Source organism: Balaenoptera borealis, assembly GCF_965194805.1.
Source record: "Balaenoptera borealis genome assembly, chromosome: 2".
Lineage (NCBI taxonomy): Eukaryota > Metazoa > Chordata > Mammalia > Artiodactyla > Balaenopteridae > Balaenoptera > Balaenoptera borealis.
The window spans coordinates 171561866-171580429 of NC_138867.1; the positions used below are offsets into that span (position 1 = coordinate 171561866).

General features: G+C 57.7%; 1 protein-coding gene across 1 annotated transcript; it reads left to right on the forward strand.

Moving 5' to 3' along the window:
* Nucleotides 1-1552: 1552 nt before the first annotated feature.
* Nucleotides 1553-17726, forward strand: ATP13A1 (ATPase 13A1). The gene is made up of 26 exons (XM_082382874.1): nt 1553-1960; nt 4237-4326; nt 4422-4612; nt 6076-6148; nt 6338-6493; nt 6596-6665; nt 6744-6850; nt 7370-7499; nt 7624-7679; nt 8255-8381; nt 8461-8598; nt 8678-8798; nt 9149-9306; nt 9620-9795; nt 9870-9980; nt 11411-11536; nt 12395-12503; nt 14053-14252; nt 14333-14429; nt 15136-15296; nt 15368-15482; nt 15570-15766; nt 16615-16757; nt 16962-17073; nt 17159-17302; nt 17388-17726. Exons 1-26 carry the CDS (start codon nt 1568-1570, stop codon nt 17496-17498), a joined length of 3612 nt encoding a protein of 1203 aa, XP_082239000.1. The 5' UTR covers nt 1553-1567; the 3' UTR covers nt 17499-17726.
* The last annotated feature ends 838 nt before the right edge of the window (nt 17727-18564 follow it).

The window sequence follows — 18564 nt, forward strand, 5'->3', positions numbered from 1 at the left end:
AAGTTAACACTGGAATGTGCTTCGGGAATGTTCAAAAATGATGAACATCTTGGGCACCGATAGCAGCATATAAGTTTATAGATGCAAAGACCTGATTGACAAATAGTTGGTCTACAAAACAAACCTGTTTTGGAGAGCCAGATACGAATTCCTACAAGTCAAAAAGCTTGTTGTTGCTAGTTAGTAAAACCCATGCTGAAAGGCTTTAGGTGGGAGGATATTTAGCTTTATGTCTTCACATTGGAATGACACCAATAATCAGAGTAGGGAGTCCCCTGGCAGTCCAGTGGTTAGGACTCTATGCCTGAGTTCAATTCCTGGTCCGGGAACTAAGATCCCTCAAGCCACAGGATGCGGCCAATAAATAAATAAATATTTTTTTAAAAAAGAGAATCAGAGTAATTGTGGGCCCGCTAAGAGCAGGGAATCAACTCAAAGTGATGTCATCTTTGTGTTAGTTTTATCACCACATAAAAGAGAAAGATGTTCTAGAGGTTGCAGTCCATTCAAAGAAGTATTTTTGGAAAAGAAAACTGAAAGTAAAAATATCCTACTGTGTAAAATGGGACAGAAAGAAATGTCACGTTATTTTTATTAAATATAGAATATTATCTAAGTCCTATTGCATTTATGTTCTCCTCTTGCAGTCTTACATGTATATACCTCAAGAATCTTAAGAATATGCAACAATATAACCTACAAATTTAATGTCCAGTAAAGAGTTTAAAAAGTAGTTCAAATATTGCTGTATCAGAGGCCAGAAACATTATAAATATATCATACACATTTTTCTCAAACATCTTGTTGGATGTGTTTTCTATTAGTAGTACTACTAAGTACTGAAATACTAATTGCCACTGTTAATTAGTCCTATTGTGGTTTTTGTTGAAACAATAGCATTTATGTAACAGGAAAGTAAATAATAAACAATAAGTAAATGAACACCAATTTTTCATATTCTAATGTTAAAGTAGTAACTTTGTGGGTGTGTAATTATTATCTATTACATGATGCCTCCTGTCAGGTGTGGCTGTGTCCTGTCTAGACTCTCGAAGCCCACCAGCCCCGAGCCCTACCCAGGCCCGGAGGTAGGGAAACCTCACCCCACCTCCACCCAACCCGCACGCGCACAAGACCCGCCCGCATGATAAATCCCGCCCCCTGAACACTGGTGCTTCTTTGGCCCCACCTCCGCAGTGTCCAGGCTCCGCCCCTCATGGCCCAGACAGTGCAGTCTCCGAGGAGGACTGGCCTCTTCCGATGTAGGTTGTCATGGTGGCGCCCAACCCGCCTTGCCTCGCCTTTTCCGGTCTCAGTCCTGCGTGGCAAAGCAGGCAGGCTGCCTTAGCCCTTTCAAGCCCTCTCTGTCATGGCGGCGCCCTGCCTCTCCTTCCGGCCACAGCCTATCATGGCGGTGCCCTGAGTAGCCACTTCCGGACCCAGACCCCTACATTGCCCTGGCTTTTCTCACTCCTGGCTGCCATGGCGGCGCCCAGAGTTTACCGGAAGTACTACATCGGAAGTGAGCCGTGGCCTCTGCCCTGAAGCGAGAGCGGCGCTGGGAAAGATGGCGGCGGCGGCGGTGGGCAATGCGGTGCCTTGCGGGGCTCGGCCTTGCGGGGCCCAGCCCGCCGGGCAGCCCAAGCCCAGGCCGCTGCCGCGCACTCTCCTTGCCGCCGGGCCGGCGCTCATAGAGAGCGGCGACGAGCTGGTCGCGGCCGTGTGGCCATACCGGCGGCTGCCGCTGCTGCGGCGCCTCACGGTGCTGCCGTTCGTGGGGCTGCTCTACCCAGCCTGGTTGGGTGCCGCGGCTGCCGGCTGCTGGGGCTGGGGCAGCAGCTGGACGCAGATCCCCGAGGCCGCGCTGCTTGTACTCGCCACCATCTGCCTCGCGCACGCGCTCACCGTCCTCTCGGGACATTGGTCCGTGCACGCGCACTGCGCGCTCACCTGCACCCCGGTAAGTGTGCGCACCCGAGACCGACCCTGGGCATGGTCCGGCCTCACCGCGGATCCCAGCTATTGAGATTGTGTCCGTCCCCAACCCAGCCGGGGGGCCTCCGCATCTGCTGGAGCCGGGTCCCTAGAGGCGCCCTCCACCCTTTTGCGCTAGCTAAATTCTGGCCCCGCTTCTGACTTGGCTGTGTAACCCTGGCGCAGGTTACTTCCCTTCTCTGGAATTCCTCTCTGGTGTGGTCATTTAGATTCGATAAGGTAATACCTGTAAAAAGCTTAGCGCAGGGCCCGGGATATGTCACCATTTACTAGCTCCCATACTAGCGAGTAGTCGGTTGTTTCTCCTGGAAACGGTCTTACCTTTGTTGTCTGTCTCCTACCTTGTTGTTCGTAGTGTGAGGTTAGACCTGTGGGATGGGTTTCCCTGTCTGTGGAGCTTGGTTTGAGAACTGAGCATCAGTCCTGCTGGCCAGGGCTCAGAGCCCCCCACCGCCACCCCATGACGACCAAAATGAGCTTGAAATGCAGTTAACTGCAGCGTTTAAGAGGAGCAGTGGGTGTTCGTGAGCAAGTGACTTAACTGCTTGGAGTCTCTTTATGTCTGTCTGCAGGGGTGATGGTAATGAGGACTGCCGTCAGAATACAACAGCGAGGTAGTGCATGTGACCCTTAGTCGTGAGATCTGGATGAGTGAGAGCTGCCCTGGGTTAGCAGTTGATATCAGTGACTGTGCCACTGCCCTCTGAGCCTGCCTCGGATGACACCAGCAGGTTTTGGAGCCATGGGCACTGAGGTCAGCCTCCCCTCTGATCCCACCACCCACCACAGGTTTGCTAAAAGAAGAGAAAAAGGGAACAGCACCCAGGGCTGCAGAAAGAAAAAGAGAAACCACACCACCACCACCCTCCCTCACCCCTCTTTGACCCTAAATGTGGACTGAATTCTTTTTCTCTTTTGAGAAAGTGAAATCTCTCTTATCCCAGGGGAGAGACTCAAACTTCTCAAACTTCTGGGATTGGTGGCTTCAAGTCAGTACAATGAAGGACCCCAGTGAAAGACAAAAGAATGGAGGGAAGTTGGGGGGTAACACCCCCAAACTTCCAGCTGCCTATTGGCCTGCAGCTAAAAAGTGTGACTATTAACTTTCTCTCCAGGGATGGAGAAGAAAGAAGAACTAAACAGCTGTGGGGTTAGGACAGACAGATCTGGGTTTGCATCAGAGATCTCAGACAGGGGTGCTTCTGCTCTCTGGGTTTCAGCTTCCCCTTGTGTAAAGTGAGAACTGTAACACCTACCTCAGGGTGCCATTGTAAGAGGAAACAGAGGAACTCTGCGAAGCACCTGGCGTGTGGCTGGCCGCATGTCGTGCTTTGCACTTTTCTACCATAGCGTTTCCTGCGGTCATAGTTCTGTCTCTTGTTGTTATTTTTGCCTGCTTTGGGGCCTGTGAACTTCTGGAGAGGCAGGGCCTTGTTTCTCAGAGTCACCGCCATGTCCCCCAACCCACCGCCCCCCCCCCCCAAAAAAAAACACATGGCAACACGGGTTCTGGTGGAGCAGAGGTGGGATGGATTCAGGGAGTGCCAACGCAGTTCCATTCAGCGCCTCCGTGTCTTAGGTGCTGGAGAAATAACAGAGAACAAAACAGACGAAACACACTGTTTTCATGGTGTTAGTGGGGGAGATGGAACTCAGCAGTCAATGGTAAAGAGAGAAAACCAGGATGAGGATTTTGTGAGGGATCTTTAGATGGAGCATCCAGGGGCAGCGTCCTGAGAAGGTGACATCTGAGCGCAGGCCTGAAGCCAGCGGTGTGACCATGCGTTCCAGGCAGAGAAAACAGCATGTGCCCTTAGCTGAGGCAAGGATGAGCCTCATCATCCCTTGTCACTCGAGGACACAGCGAGAATAGTAATGGGCACGGCGGGCAGAGGGGGAGCAGCGGGCCAGGTGGGCCGTAACAGGGCTTGGCTCGCGTGCACTGAGAGTGTACCTCATGCCGGGCAGCATTCTTCCTGCCTGAGTTCACCTTCGTCAGCAGAGCTCTGTGCGCTGGGCGCTGTTCATGACCCTGGCTTTATGATATGGGCAGGACCAGAGGCCCAGTGCAGTGCTGTCCCTTGTCCCAGTGACAGACTGGGGAGTGGCCAGTCAGCACCCAGAGCCCAGTGGCATGTTCCAGAGCATGTCCACAGAGCTGCGGCCCCCGTGACCTCCCCAGTGGAAGCCGTGGAGCTGGGGCTTGAGAAGGGCTCAGCGGCAGCACTTTGCCTGTCACAGGAGTTCGACCGCAGCAAAGCAACCTTCGTGAAGGTGGTGCCGACTCCCAACAACGGCTCCACTGAGCTCGTAGCCCTGCACCGTGATGAGGTAGGGACCATCTGCTCCAGCACGGGCTTGGATGGGATCCCCAGGCCCTGACATTCCCAGATCAGGGGCCTCTGCCACAGACACACCTCCCACAGGGCGAAGACGGCCAGGATGTGCTGTCCTTCGAATTCCAGAAGATCAAGTATTCCTACGATGCTCTGGAGAAGAAGCGTTTCCTCCCCGTGGCCTTTCCTGTGGGAAACCCGTTCTCATTCTACCAGAGCAACAGAGGGTTCCAGGAGGACTCGGAGATCCGTGCAGCCGAGAAGAAGTTTGGGAGCAACAAGTGAGTCCCAGCGTCCCCGTGCATCGCCCCTGCTGAGACAGGACTGGGCCTCTGCCTGTGGTCACCAGCCCGGGTCCCTATCCCAGCTAGTGGCTCCTTCCCCATTTGTATATGCCCTGTGGTTTGGAGGAATCCACCTTTTCAACAAAACATCCCAGGTGGACGTGGCAGGCGTCCTCTGAGAAACGTTTTCTAGTCTAGTCTCCCTCAAACTTGCCTGCTGATAGGAACCCCCTGGAGGGCCCACAGCTTGGAGCCTGGCCCAGGGCTGTTCATCCTTGTCTTGTGTTGGTAACTTGTGTTCTCTTCTTTATTTTGAATATTTTCTGTAAATGTAAATTCTTGTCATTCTTCTCATACATATCCCAGTACTTTATGAGTGGTGATAAAAAAAGATGGTGGTGAGCAGGATAGCTCTTGTTTGTACCAGGTAGAATGCAGATGCTCTGTCAGCACTTTCTCCTTCAACTTTCACCAAAACCACCAGTGTTGACAGGAGCTGGGAGGGGTCAGAGCTGGGCTTCAGAGCCCCCATCCTGGCCACGGTGATAATTGTCCTTGACTCAAAAACGCTCAGAATCTCTAGGAAATTATTTCTTGACCTAGTTGCTTTTCCAAAAATTACAAATACGTTACTGCAACCAGCGATCTAGTAGGAAGGTTTATAGGAAACATTTACCGATCCTCCCCTCCCCAACCCAGGTCAGCCATGGTGGCAGCCTGGGATGTCCACTTTCACACCATCCTCACTTATGCAAAGGTACCCTACACAGTCCAGGGTGGGGCTCAGTTTTTATTGCAATGCAGCCACTGTGCAGTTTCTTTTTCTCAAATCCCATGTCCTGGATATCACTCCAGATCTGCAGGGCAAAACAAGGATGGCCATAGTGGACCTGGCTAGTCCCATGGCCAGACAGGGCCACCACACAGAGTGCTGTAGAGCCCACCTTTCGGCCCTGCTTCTCAAATTCCAGGGCTTTGATTTAGGGAGTCTTTGGAACATCCCAGCTCAGGCTCCCCCTCTCCATAGTGGGGTGGAGCTCAGGCACTGTATTTCAGGCCCCAGGGGACTCCACAGCACCTAGCTGCCGGGCCTCCTATGTGCAGCTTCAGGGCTCCCGTCCCACGGTCAGCCATTCCTCTCCCCTTGCCTTGTCACCCACCCAGATGATAGGTTCTCGTCTTGCACCAGCCCCGCTCAGGGGGGCGGCTGCCTGAGGAGCCCAGTGCTGATTCAGAAGCTTCACCTGGGTTCTGCAGAGCAGAGGGCTGGGGGCAGTCCACGCACCTGCTTCAGTGCCACACGGTCGAGGAGAGCCGTAGTTGAGCATCCCAATGTCTGGAAGCTCACCAGGGCCCCTAGTTGCCCAGGGAGGCCTTCCGTGCCCGGAAGTGGAGGTGTCAGGGGCGGGGCCCCTGGGACTTCCCACCGGGAACAGGGCGTGGCATCTGGTCTCTTTCAGGGCCGAGATGGTGGTGCCTGACTTCTCAGAGCTGTTCAAGGAGAGAGCCACGGCGCCCTTCTTTGTGTTCCAGGTAAAGCAGCAGCTCTGGTCCTTCTCCCCACACTGTTCCTTGGGGCTTTCACGGTCCACCTCCAAACATGAAAACCTCTCCCTGTCCTCGTGGTCAGAGCCTGTGGGCGGAACGGCCCTCGTGTGCCATCCAGTCCTCCGGAGGCATTCTCCCTGCGTTCCCAGGAACAGACAGGCCCGTGTCCCATAGGTGTTCTGCGTGGGACTCTGGTGTCTGGATGAGTACTGGTACTACAGCGTCTTCACACTCTCCATGCTGGTGGCCTTCGAGGCCTCCCTGGTGCAGCAGCAGATGCGGAACATGTCAGAGATCCGGAAGATGGGCAACAAGCCCCACATGATCCAGGTATGGCCAGTAGCGTGACGGGTGGGTAGGAGGGTCCCTGTGGTCTTGGGGTGGGCGAGGCGTGGGTGCATCCCCAGAGCTGACTGAAGCCCCCCCTCCCAGGTCTACCGGAGCCGAAAGTGGAGGCCCGTTGCCAGCAATGAGATTGTTCCCGGGGACATCGTCTCAATCGGTGAGGCCCAGTCCTGCTCCTTCCCGGTGGGAGCCCAGGCCTCAGGCTCTGTCCAACCCTCCTGCCCCTGCCCTGCAGGCCGCTCCCCACAGGAGAACCTGGTGCCATGCGACGTGCTGCTGTTGCGGGGCCGCTGCATCGTGGACGAGGCCATGCTCACTGGGGAGTCGGTGCCCCAGATGAAGGTGCTGGGTCAGGAGTGGAGGGAGGGGGGTCCTCAGTCTACCCAGGCGCGTCACTGTCCCACCCATTGAGGAGGAAACGGGCCAGGGAAGGGCTGGTGGCTGGGCCAGGAGACTGGAGGAGGCATAGCATCTGGATGGAGATCCTGGGTTTCCTGGCAGGTCAGTGCCCTGGACTAAGGGGAGCCAGGTGGTGATGAGGAGAGGGAAGGAGATGAGAGGCCAGGAGCATCGGTGGGGTGCCAGGCCCCCTGGGATCTCAGGCTGAGGTGGGCTGAGAGAAGCCGGGAAGCTGTGAATCCGGGGTGAGGCCGGGTACAGGGTCACAGGGAGTCTATGCTGCACATGAAGGTGGAAAGAAGACAGCGTGGAGCCCCCGCCCCTGTGAGGTGCACCGGCTTGGCTGGGGAGCCCTGTGAGGGTCAGGCAGGCTCTTCCCAGCCCCAGGGTCCGGCTCTCCAGCCTGGGGATGGAGAAGGAGGCCAAGGTGGGACTAGCCATTGACTTTACTGTCGTCCCCAGGAACCCATCGAAGACCTCAGCCCCAACCGGGTACTGGACCTCCAGGCCGACTCCCGGCTCCACGTCATCTTCGGGGGCACCAAGGTGGTGCAGCACATCCCTCCCCAGAAAGCCACCACAGGCCTGAAGCGTAGGTGCCTCAGGGGTGTCTGTGGGTGTCCTAGCCCTGCCACCCCCAAACCCTCAAAGTCTGCTTGGCTCTGAGAGAGTCGGGATGAGCAGACATGAATGACGCTGGTTCTTTGTCTCCCCAGCGGTGGACAGTGGGTGTGTGGCCTACGTCCTGAGGACCGGATTCAACACATCCCAGGTGTGGCACCTTGCCCAGTTCTGAGGAGGGTGGTCCCTGGGGCGTATGGTGGACAGCTGAGATGGCAACTCTTTCAGACCCCAGAACATCCACCCCATAGGCTCACTCTGATACCAGGTACTGGGCTGGGGGCCAGAGTGCTAAGACAAGCCCCAGACTAGGCCTGCTTTCCCCGGCTGAGGTTCTGCCTCACAGGCAGTAGACTGATTTTGGTCCCGCACACTTGGGGATCACAGTTGGGCCATAAACTCTTCACTAAAGTGGCATGAGGATTCCTTGGTAGAGACGATGGTCAGATCTCCTTCCAGAAAATTCATCCCTCCACCCCAATCTCAGCCACTTCCTTCCCTGACCCCTAGTCTTCAGTCACTGGTCTCCGTAACTCTGTAGCTGTTGGCTGAGTTGCAGCCGCCCACATAGCTGTGCAGTTCCTGGAACAGCTGTGTTGTCAGCTGTGGCGCTCAGTCAGCCCAGGCAGGCACTCCCCAGCAGCAGAGAGAACCTGGGCCTGGTGCTTTTAGGCAGGAAAGGCCGCCACCCTCCCAGGAAAGATCTCTGTCCCTCCATCCCTCTAGGGCAAGCTGCTGCGCACGATCCTCTTTGGGGTCAAGAGGGTGACAGCGAACAACCTGGAGACCTTCATCTTCATCCTCTTCCTCCTGGTCTTTGCCATTGCGGCAGCCGCCTACGTATGGATCGAAGGTAAGCACCGTGACCACTCCCCACCATCTGCTGGACCCCGTGCCCATGGCCCCCAGGCTGGCAGGCCCTGTCTTCGCAGGTACCAAGGACCCCAGCCGGAACCGCTACAAGCTGTTTCTGGAATGCACGCTGATCCTCACTTCTGTCGTGCCCCCCGAGCTGCCCATTGAGCTGTCTCTGGCCGTCAACACTTCTCTCATTGCTCTGGCCAAGCTCTGTGAGTCTCTGGGGCAGGGACAGGGTGCCGAGTGGGCTGGGGCCCGGCAGCACCCCTGACACTGGCTCCCACCACCCAGACATGTACTGCACGGAGCCCTTCCGGATCCCCTTCGCCGGCAAGGTGGAGGTGTGCTGCTTTGACAAGACAGGGACCTTGACCAGCGACAGCCTGGTGGTGCGCGGTGTGGCCGGGCTCCGGTGAGCGTGGGGAGTCTGGATCGCAAGGCGCCCAGCCGGGAGCGTTCTGGGAGCTCAAGGGACAGACAGCTGCCCAGCCCAAGCCTTCGAAGTGAGGGTCTGTCACAGGCCCTACCACAGAGGTCCATTCTAGGGAGCCCCCAAGCATTCTTCAGTGTGAGTGACAGTGGCAGGGGGCTCAGCTTGGGCTCCAAGCAGCCACGTGACCTGTGGGGGCATTCATGAGATGCGTGCAGGTGTCGCAGGGACCAAGACAATACCCTGCAGCCCCCACTGTGACCGGCAATTCCCAGGGGGTCCCTCTACCCAGTCACCTCCACCCTGTAACCAGCTATTCTTCCTCCTTGCAGAGATGGGAAGGAGGTGACCCCTGTGTCCAACATCCCCATAGAAACACACCGGGCTCTGGCCTCATGCCATTCCCTCATGCAGCTGGATGATGGCACCCTTGTGGGTGACCCGCTTGAGAAAGCCATGCTGACGGCCGTTGACTGGACGCTGACCAAAGGTGAGGGGCTGGAGCCTCGGCCACACCGCCAGCTCTTACGTCCCCGGGCAGGCGGGGTGTACCTCTCAGGCACCTGTGTGTTCAACTCAGGCAGGTGGGTGGGCACAGGCTCACCTCTGACCTGGGGCAGGGTCCTCCATACCCAGATCTCCCAGCTCGGACCCCTCCCAGAGCCAGGAGTTCCTGCAGGCCCCGGGTCTGGAGGTGGGGGGAGGAAGGGGATGGAGGGAGGAAGGGCACGGAGGGGGCAGGTGGGGGCTTGGCTGCCTCTTTGGAGCGAAGGCCCTCAGGACTCGTACTTATTTGTTTCCAGATGAGAAAGTATTCCCCCGAAGTATTAAAACTCAGGGGCTGAAAATTCACCAGCGCTTTCATTTTGCCAGTGCCCTAAAGCGAATGTCCGTGCTCGCCTCCTATGAGAAGCTTGGCTCCACCGATCTCTGCTACATCGCGGCCGTGAAGGGGGCCCCTGAAACCCTGCACTCCATGGTGAGCCAGCCCCGGCCCAGGGTGGGGAGGGGGGTGCGGGGCGGTTGGTGACATCCCCCCTGCGTTCCCTGCAGTTTGCCCAGTGCCCACCTGACTACCACCACATCCACACGGAGATTTCCCGGGAAGGAGCCCGTGTCCTGGCGCTGGGGTATAAGGAGCTGGGGCACCTCACTCACCAGCAGGTAAGGGCCCAAGCCCCGCTCCTACCGGCCCCTTGTCCGCATCACCTTCTGTCCCCTGTGGCACCACCATGAACGGGCACGATTTCATCTTCCTCCTCCCTGGCCTCTACCTTTGGAGGCCCCAGGTGACACTCAGTCCTCAGTTTCTTCTCGTCCCCTGCATGCCCCATTCCCCACGGACCCCATCCCACCCCAGAACCCATGGCTGCTCCCTAGAGAGCACACCCAGGTCTCACCTCCTATCCTCACATCCACGGGTTCTCTCACACCCCTTTGGGGAACGCCCTGGGGCACCTTAGATTCCCTATCTCCAGCCCAGCTCCACCCCTGCCTTGCCCAACTGCATGATCCAGGCTGGTCACTGCATGATCTTGGGGTATCCCCAGCCCTCAGTCACACCCCACGTCCCATTGGCTGTAGGCTCTCCTCCCACCTCCAGTACCAACGCTGCTCCTTTACCTGCTTCCACCTTGGCCCTCATCCAAGTGGCTTTCGTCTGCTTGCACCCAGTGGCCATGAGACCCTTCCAGAAGGCACAGCAGGTCACACCTCTGTTCAGAGCCTCGTTCAAGGCCCGTTCCTGAGCCTCGTCACAGACCCTTCAGAGCCCCCCGGGTCTGTGCCACCCCACGACCCTCTCTGCCCCATTCCCCTGGCTTCACCTCTCTCGTGGTAATCAGTGCTCTGATTTCTGTGACTTTTTTTTTTTTTTTAAACTTTTGGGTTTATTTATTTATTTATTTATTTATGGCTGTGTTGGGTCTTCGCCTCTGCGCTAGGACTTTCTCCAGTTGCGGCAAGTGGGGGCCACTCTTCATCGCGGTGCGCGGGCCTCTCACTATCACGGCCTCTCTTGTTGCGGAGCACAGGCTCCAGACGTGCAGGCTCAGCAATTGTGGCTCACGGGCCCAGTTGCTCCGCGGCACATGGGATCCTCCCAGACCAGGGCTCGAACCCGTGTCCCCTGCATTGGCAGGCAGATTCTCAACCACTGCGCCACCAGGGAAGCCCCCTCTGTGACTTTCTTTATTACATGTCTCCTCCAGTAGAAGGCAAGTTCCATGAGGGCAGAGATTTTTTAGTTTCTGGTATGAGATAGGAAATGTGAGCTCTTGCTCAGTGGTTATCAAAGGAGAGTCCCAACTTTCCTGTTCTAGAAGATGAAATACGGGGGTTTTGTGTCATGCTGTTGTCCATGGTAGCGGGCAGTGGCACCGTTGGGGGGCCAGGGCCACCCAGCCACTGCTGAGCCCCTCTGCCACGAGGGCGCCTCTCACTCTCCCCACACCTCTCACCTTCTGACCCTCCAGTGTCCCTCCTGTAAGGATGGGGCCTTCTCTGACCTCCAACCCCCCCGACCCAAGTCAGAGCTTGGGAAATGGGGGAGGGGGAGAGACAGGTCATGAGGGCACTGCTGTCTCCATCCACAGGCCCGGGAGCTCAAGCGAGAGGCCCTGGAGTGCAACCTCAAGTTCGTCGGCTTCATTGTGGTCTCCTGCCCACTCAAGGCTGACTCCAAGGCCGTGATCCGCGAGATCCAGAACGCCTCCCATCGGGTACAGCCACTGGACCCCTCCCCACCAGGCCCCATGGGTGGGCAGTCTTGGCTACTCCTTACAGACAGGGGGATGTGACAGTAGAGGACAGTTCCATCCTCAGTGGGGCACTCAGCGGTGGGTATCTGGGTCTTGGAAGCAAAGGTTCCATGGCTTTTGGTTGAGCTCCACCATGGCTTGGACGCTCATGCTATCCCTCATGCCTGAGGATGCCCTGGGACTCAATCTGTGCCCACCCTTCTCACATCACTTTCTCAGGCCCCCAGCATCACTGGGAGATGAGGGCTATTCCCCCAACTCCGCCCCATCTTAGGAAAAAGCTGAGGCTGGGTTGGAGAATGTGGAGACAACACCCAGACAGGCTGTGTGTGTCCCAGTGGCTTTTCTCTGTCAGTCTTGGTGGTTTGTGTATTCTAGTTCAGGACTCAGTTTAGGGTGTGGGAGGCGAGCCTGGCAGTGTCAGAGGGTAGTGACATGATTAGCCCTCACCCGGCCTCAGCAGTCAAGGCCCATCTTGCCATCACCAGTCTCTAAGCCAGAAGGCTAGAGCTTGTGTCATACCACCCCCAATCTCCTGCCTGGAGCATCAACCAAGCCAAGAGGGTCCACACGAAGGGCTGGCTCTTAGTTTGTGTTGCAAATAAAGGCTATGGGTGTTCTCAGAAAGACGCACATACACATATCATTCGCAGAAAACTCTACCAGGTGAGGCAGGTTGAGGCTCCTGGAAGCCCAGTCCCCATTAGGGGGCCAAGCGCTTCCTCTTTGGCTGTCCTCAGAAGGGACTTGGCCCCCAGGTCTCCAGGCTGGAGTTCTGACCCACTGAGCCCTGCTCCACTGCCTCCGCCCTCTCCCCAGGTGGTCATGATCACAGGTGACAACCCGCTCACTGCCTGCCATGTGGCTCAGGAGCTGCACTTCATTGAAAAGGCTCACACGCTGATCCTGCAGCCTCCCACGGAGAGAGGTGAGGCCCCACGTGGTCGTGGGCTGGGGGGACCTTGAGTCCAAGAACAGCTCCCGCCTGGTGGCTCACCTCTGTGCCAGGCCTGAGTGAGCACGCCCAGCGTCATCCAGTACCCGTGACACAAGGCCTGCGGATCACAGCCCTGCCCCGTGCGCACGCTTGGGCTGTCTGCCCGGGGAGCTGCACACCCCACCTGCGCGGCAGCATGCAGGCGGTCACCGGCTCTGGGGCCAGCGGCACCTTACAATGTTAAGGCGGTTGGTTGTGGTCACACCAGCCCACGTTTCATAGCCTCCCACCCGCCTTGGGCCTGGCTGGCTGCCTGTGCATGGCGAGTGCTCCCCTCTTGAGCACCGGGACTGCTGGGGCTCGTGTTTGGTGTGGCCAGAACCCGGGGCAGAGGGCTTGGTTTGCATTCGTCAGACTCTTTGCCCCACACGGGAGGGCTCGCCGTTCCCACCCCACATAGGAGGAAGCCAACCAGGTCAGCTGTTGGGGCCCCTGCTCTATAGACAAGGAGACAGAGAAGTGAATCCATCCACCTGGATCGTTGGGAAACACGGTGACTAAGGATTTGAACTCAGATGTCCTGATTCCAGAACTCATGGTCTCTGGCCTCACCTGAGTAACCAAACTGGTTGCAAGTGGTGCCTCAGAATCAGAAAAATGGAGGGACGAATCCAGCCCCAGCACCTCTGGCTGGTGGGGTGGAGTCTGTCAGAGGCCGCAGGACAGCACCCGGTGCAGGGCCTGGCTTGGGAGCAACATGCACCAGTGATGTCACCGGGCTGCAGGCCAGAGGAGGGTGCCGGTATGGCCCGGCCGAGAGGGCTTCCGGAACCTCCCAGCCCTTCTCTCCGTCTGCGCTGTTGATCCCAGGTCTCTGTCCCAGTCCCAGGCACTGGCTCTTCCAGAGCCTGGGGATCGTAGGCAGGTGGCCCAGAGGTGGCTGCCAAGACTGTTGGTGAGCGAGTGAAGCTGCTCTAACAGAACAGCCGCAACAGGAGCCAGGTGGAGATTATTTTCCTTTCAGGCTCTGACAGCTCAGGGCCAGCTGTCCAGTGCTGAGAAGGCTGGTGGGCTGCCCTCAGCTGTCCTCGGTGCTCAGCATCCGCACCTAGACCAACCAGCTAGAAAGGGGAAGTGGGTAGCAAGCAGTGTCTGGCCTGAGGAAGTGATTCAGGGCGCCCTGGCCCTAGGAGAGCAGAGTTTCAGGCAGGCCCCCAGGGTTGGGGGTTCATTAGGTGAGGGGTTGGGGGGAGGGGGTGGCGCGTCTGAGGTCAGGCTGCCTGGGTTTGAATCTGGCCCATCACAGGATCTCAGGCCAGTGGCTTAGGCCCTGGGTTTTCAGATCCTTTGTATCGGAGGTTTCTGTGCATGGTCTCTGTGGGGTGCCTAGGGTCTGGGGTACAGGTTGGTATGGACCTGGGGTGGGGGCCAAGAAGGTGCTCCAGAGAGGAGAGACTAGGACTGCACACGTGGGGTCCAAGTGAGAGGGTCCACCTGAGCAGCTGAGCCCCATCCCTGACCCTGGGCACTGGCCCTGCAGGTCGGCCGTGTGAGTGGCATTCCATCGACGGCAGCATCACGCTGCCCCTGGCCCAGGGCTCCCCGAAGGCACTGGCCCTGGATCACGCACTGTGCCTCACGGGCGATGGCCTGGCCCACCTGCAGGCCGAGGACCCCCAGCTGCTGCTTCGCCTCATCCCACACGTGCAAGTGTTCGCCCGAGTGGCCCCCAAACAGAAGGTGGGTACGGGGTGGCGGAGGGCAGGCGGGGCCCTGGGAATGGCATGCAACCCTCACTCAGCCCGTCTTTCCCCAAACAGGAGTTTGTCATCACCAGCCTGAAGGAGCTGGGCTACGTGACCCTCATGTGTGGGGATGGCACCAACGACGTGGGTGCCCTGAAGCACGCTGATGTGGGTGAGTCCCTGGGTTTGGGGGCTGTTCTGCCAACACCGGCTTACCATCAGGGGCGCGCCACTGAGCAAGTTCTGTGAGGAAGCAGTAGTGAAGGGGCGGGGCAGGGACTGGTGGCATTGGGGATCTGAATGGCTCCAAGGCCAGGAAGAGATACAAGTGTCTGAGGAAAAGTGTGGCGGGCATCACCAAGAAGCTCTGGTGAGGGTCTAGGGTGGCTCCATGGGGCAGACACGACTTGGTTTTCTCAGGCCCCCCGGGCACTGTATGGGCTGCAAGGGCCAAGGCCAGAGGCCAGGGAGAGTTTATAGCCTCGGATCTGTGTCAACAGAATATAGATGTCAAGTTGATGTTTGAAGACCAATTTAACCTAGTTTCTTTCAGTGCTTTTCAGATATTCATTTGGTTTATCAACTACGATATTTATGACACATCATTTACCTCATTATGATTCTTGGCAATAAACTTCTTTGGAAATCAGTTAGTTTTGACCTACATAGCATTATATACTTTATTTGGGTATTGTATTTTTGTTGTCCTTAAGTAGTTTGTAGAAAGTAAGATAGATGCTCTCTGAGGCGCTCCTTGGGGTGAGTGATCAGGTAAAACGGGGAGGTTTGGCCCCGGGATTAGCTGCGCTGAGCAGACACTCCTTGCTCTGTGCCGGGGTGGCAGGCTCCCTCTGGCTTCTGACACACGCTCCCACCAGGTGTGGCCCTCCTGGCCAATGCCCCTGAACGGGTCATCGAGCGGCGGCGACGGCCCCGGGACAGCCCCGTCCTGAGCAACAGTGGAGTTAGGGCCACCTCCAGGGCAGCCAAGCAGAGGTCAGGGCTCCCACCCTCTGAGGAGCAGCTGGCCTCCCAGCGGGTGAGTCTCAGAAGGGGGGGCACCAGCACCCCCTTGTGGTCAGGTCTCACCCCTTGCTACCTGCCTCATAGGACCGCCTGAGTCAGGTGCTTCGGGACCTCGAGGACGAGAGCATGCCCATCGTGAAGCTGGGGGACGCCAGCATCGCTGCGCCCTTCACCTCCAAACTCTCCTCCATCCAGTGCAGTGAGTCCTGCTGCCGCGATCCTCCCCTACCCCATCCCTAGGCCCATCCTGCCTGGCACCCATGCCCACACCTGCCTTCCCCCGCAGTTTGCCACGTGATCAAGCAGGGCCGCTGCACGCTGGTGACCACGCTGCAGATGTTCAAGATCTTGGCGCTCAATGCCCTCATCCTGGCCTACAGCCAGAGTGTCCTATACTTGGAGGGTGTCAAGTTCAGTGACTTCCAGGCCACGCTGCAGGGGCTGCTCCTGGCTGGCTGTTTCCTCTTCATCTCCCGCTCCAAGGTGGGCCAGGACCCTGAGCAAAGCAGGGGCTCCCGCCCCAGCCCAAGAGTGCCGTCTGCTTCTCTAAGCCATGGTTCTTGCCCCAGAGGTGCCGGGAAGCTTCTCGGATTGATGACTGGCGACGCTTGGGCCAGCCAGGGCAGGCTCTTAAAGGCGCCACCACATGTCTGTTTTATCCTCACAGCAGCCCTTGGGATGGGAACCCTCATCCCCAAGTTACAGATGGGGATCAGGGGGCAGGGCGGGTGCCCACTGAGGCTCTTCAGAGTGCCGCCGCTCAGGCCCAGCACTGTCCACAGGCTGGGGTCTCAGGTGGGCCACACAATTGAGACAGATGGGAAAACGATCATCAAGACCACTCAGTATGCAGTGCTGAGAAAAACACCAAGTAGGTCACACAGGCTGTGGGGAATGGCCTCAGGGTCGGTCAGGGAGGTCTGTGTAATGCTGACATTCAGGCCAACGCATAAAGAACAAGAGAACCAGCGAAGAACTAGGCACAAAGGCCGCAGATGGTCATGGGCTGATGCAAGGAGGCCCTGCTGGCCAGAGGGGGTGGGAGGTGGTCTGGGTTGATCATACATGCCCCATGAGCAACAGGGAGGGCTTTAAGTTTATTCTAGAGCGGGGGTGGGGTGGATCTTAAGACCCCTATGGCTGGGCATTGAGTGAGGTGGGGGTGGCATCTGGACTGAGGGGATGGGGGGCAGACAGGGCTCTGGGGACTAGTGCTGACCTGTAACCCCCAGAATTTGGTGACCACACTCTGCACAAGGCCTGCCAGGAAGCAGGGTAGGTGGGTGACCCCAGGGCGAGCCTGGGCCCTGACCCCCACTCTGCCCCTGCAGCCCCTCAAGACCCTCTCCCGAGAGCGGCCCCTGCCCAACATCTTCAACTTATACACCATCCTCACTGTCATGCTGCAGTTCTGCGTGCACTTCATGAGTCTCGTCTACCTGTACGGCGAGGCCCAGGCCCGGAGCCCTGAGAAGTGAGTGCACTCCCAGCCTGGGGGTGGACAGGCTGCTCCCAGAGGAGGCGGCGTCCCTGCGGTTGGGGGGTGGCAGGAGAAACATGCAGACGTTGGCCTGGGGTGACCGGGGCCAGGCCAGCAGAGTCCACCAGGCGGAGTCCTGGTTCCGCGGGGGGGCAGCAGGAATCATGAAGGGGCCCTGACCCCCATGTGTCCCTGAAGGCAGGAGCAATTTGTGGATCTGTACAAAGAATTTGAGCCAAGCCTAGTCAACAGCACAGTGTACATCATGGCCATGGCCATGCAGATGGCCACCTTCGCCATTAACTACAAGGTGAGGCCCAGCCCCTGCCCGAGCACACCCTGCCCACCCTCTGGGCTGCCACGACACACAGCTGTCCATCTGCCTGTCCCCACAGGGCCCACCCTTCATGGAGAGCCTGCCTGAGAACAGGCCTCTGGTGTGGAGCCTGGCCGTGTCACTCCTGGCCATCGTGGGCCTGCTGCTTGGCTCCTCACCTGAGTTCAACAGCCAGTTTGGACTCGTGGACATCCCTGTGGAGGTGAGGGGCCCTGTAGACATGGTCCCAGGACTTGGCCTGGACCTGTCTGCAGGCACCTGACTCACCAGCACTCCCTGTCCCACAGTTCAAGCTGGTCATCGCCCAGGTCCTGCTCCTGGACTTCTGCTTGGCACTCCTGGTCGACCGCGTCCTGCAGTTCTTCCTGGGGACCCCAAAGCTGAAAGTGCCTTCCTGAGATGGCGGTGCTGGCACCTACTGCCCACTCTGCTGCCGCTGGGCAGGAGCCCCGCGAGGGCCCCAGGAGGGAACACTGCCCCCACGGTGAGGCTGACCTGGCCTTGCCCACCAAGACTGAGCTGGGACACCCCCACCCCACCCCCTACGGCTGTCTGAGGCCTGGCTGGCGGAACCAGCTCTGGGCCAGCGTCTTTGGTAAATAAAGCAGCATCAGTGATTTGAAGAAGCCTTGCCTCCATCTCTGCGCCACAGAAGGGGTCGCTGGGGGCTGGGTGGTCCCCAAGGAAGGTCCTGGCACCCTCCTCATGGGCTGTGTAAGGTTCTAACCTCCCTCTGCAACACATTCAGCACTTGGACAGGCCAAGCTCAGAACCCAGAGAGCTCTGCGTATTTCCTAGTTTTGCAAGCACCCCCATGTTTCTGTGGTCTCGCAGCTTCACGTTTTGACACCTCAGGCACTGAAGGGAGTTTTAAGATCGATGCCATTTTTCCCTTTTCAATAATATGCAAAATAACAGCATGCCTTCCTCTCATAGTGTCAGATATGAGGAAGTTCAATCCAAATCACTACGAACACTGACTCGGGTCACACTCGGGATTCTGCACCACACAGGTCATAGCCAGGGTCTGACGTGCAGCCTGGCTCTCATACTGTTACTGTCCTTCCTTTCAAAAGGTGCTCGCTCACTATAGCTCAGGAACTGTGGAATAGGTAGCATGAGAGCTAAGAGCCACAGTCAGAGATTTCTTGCCTTCTCAACAGCCAAAAACTAGAAAAAACTATTTCCAGTCAGAAATTACAGAGTGTGGGGTGTGGGTGCATTTTTATAACTTTGGCAAGTTGCATGTGACGACCTCAGGCCAGGGAACCCAGGCCGTGGCTTCTGGACAACTTCCCCCTCCCCACCGATGCTCGGTGAGGAGCTCTCTACCCTTTCCTGCCCTTGCCCCTTGGTCATCCTCAGCAGCCCAACCCTGACTGGCTTCCCATCAGGAGGAGTGTGGCCCACAGCCCAAGGAAGGCCCTGGGAGCCAAAGTGGGAAAGGGGCTGGGACCAGCTGTG

Bases quoted from the DNA above. Each gene is read 5' to 3' on its own strand.
- ATP13A1 (XM_082382874.1), top strand. From the start codon at position 1,568: ATGGCGGCGGCGGCGGTGGGCAATGCGGTGCCTTGCGGGGCTCGGCCT. The intron at 8,382-8,460 runs GTAAGCACCGTG...CTGTCTTCGCAG, and splicing joins CGCCTACGTATGGATCGAAG to GTACCAAGGACCCCAGCCGG. The intron at 15,483-15,569 runs GTGAGTCCTGCT...CTTCCCCCGCAG, and splicing joins ACTCTCCTCCATCCAGTGCA to TTTGCCACGTGATCAAGCAG.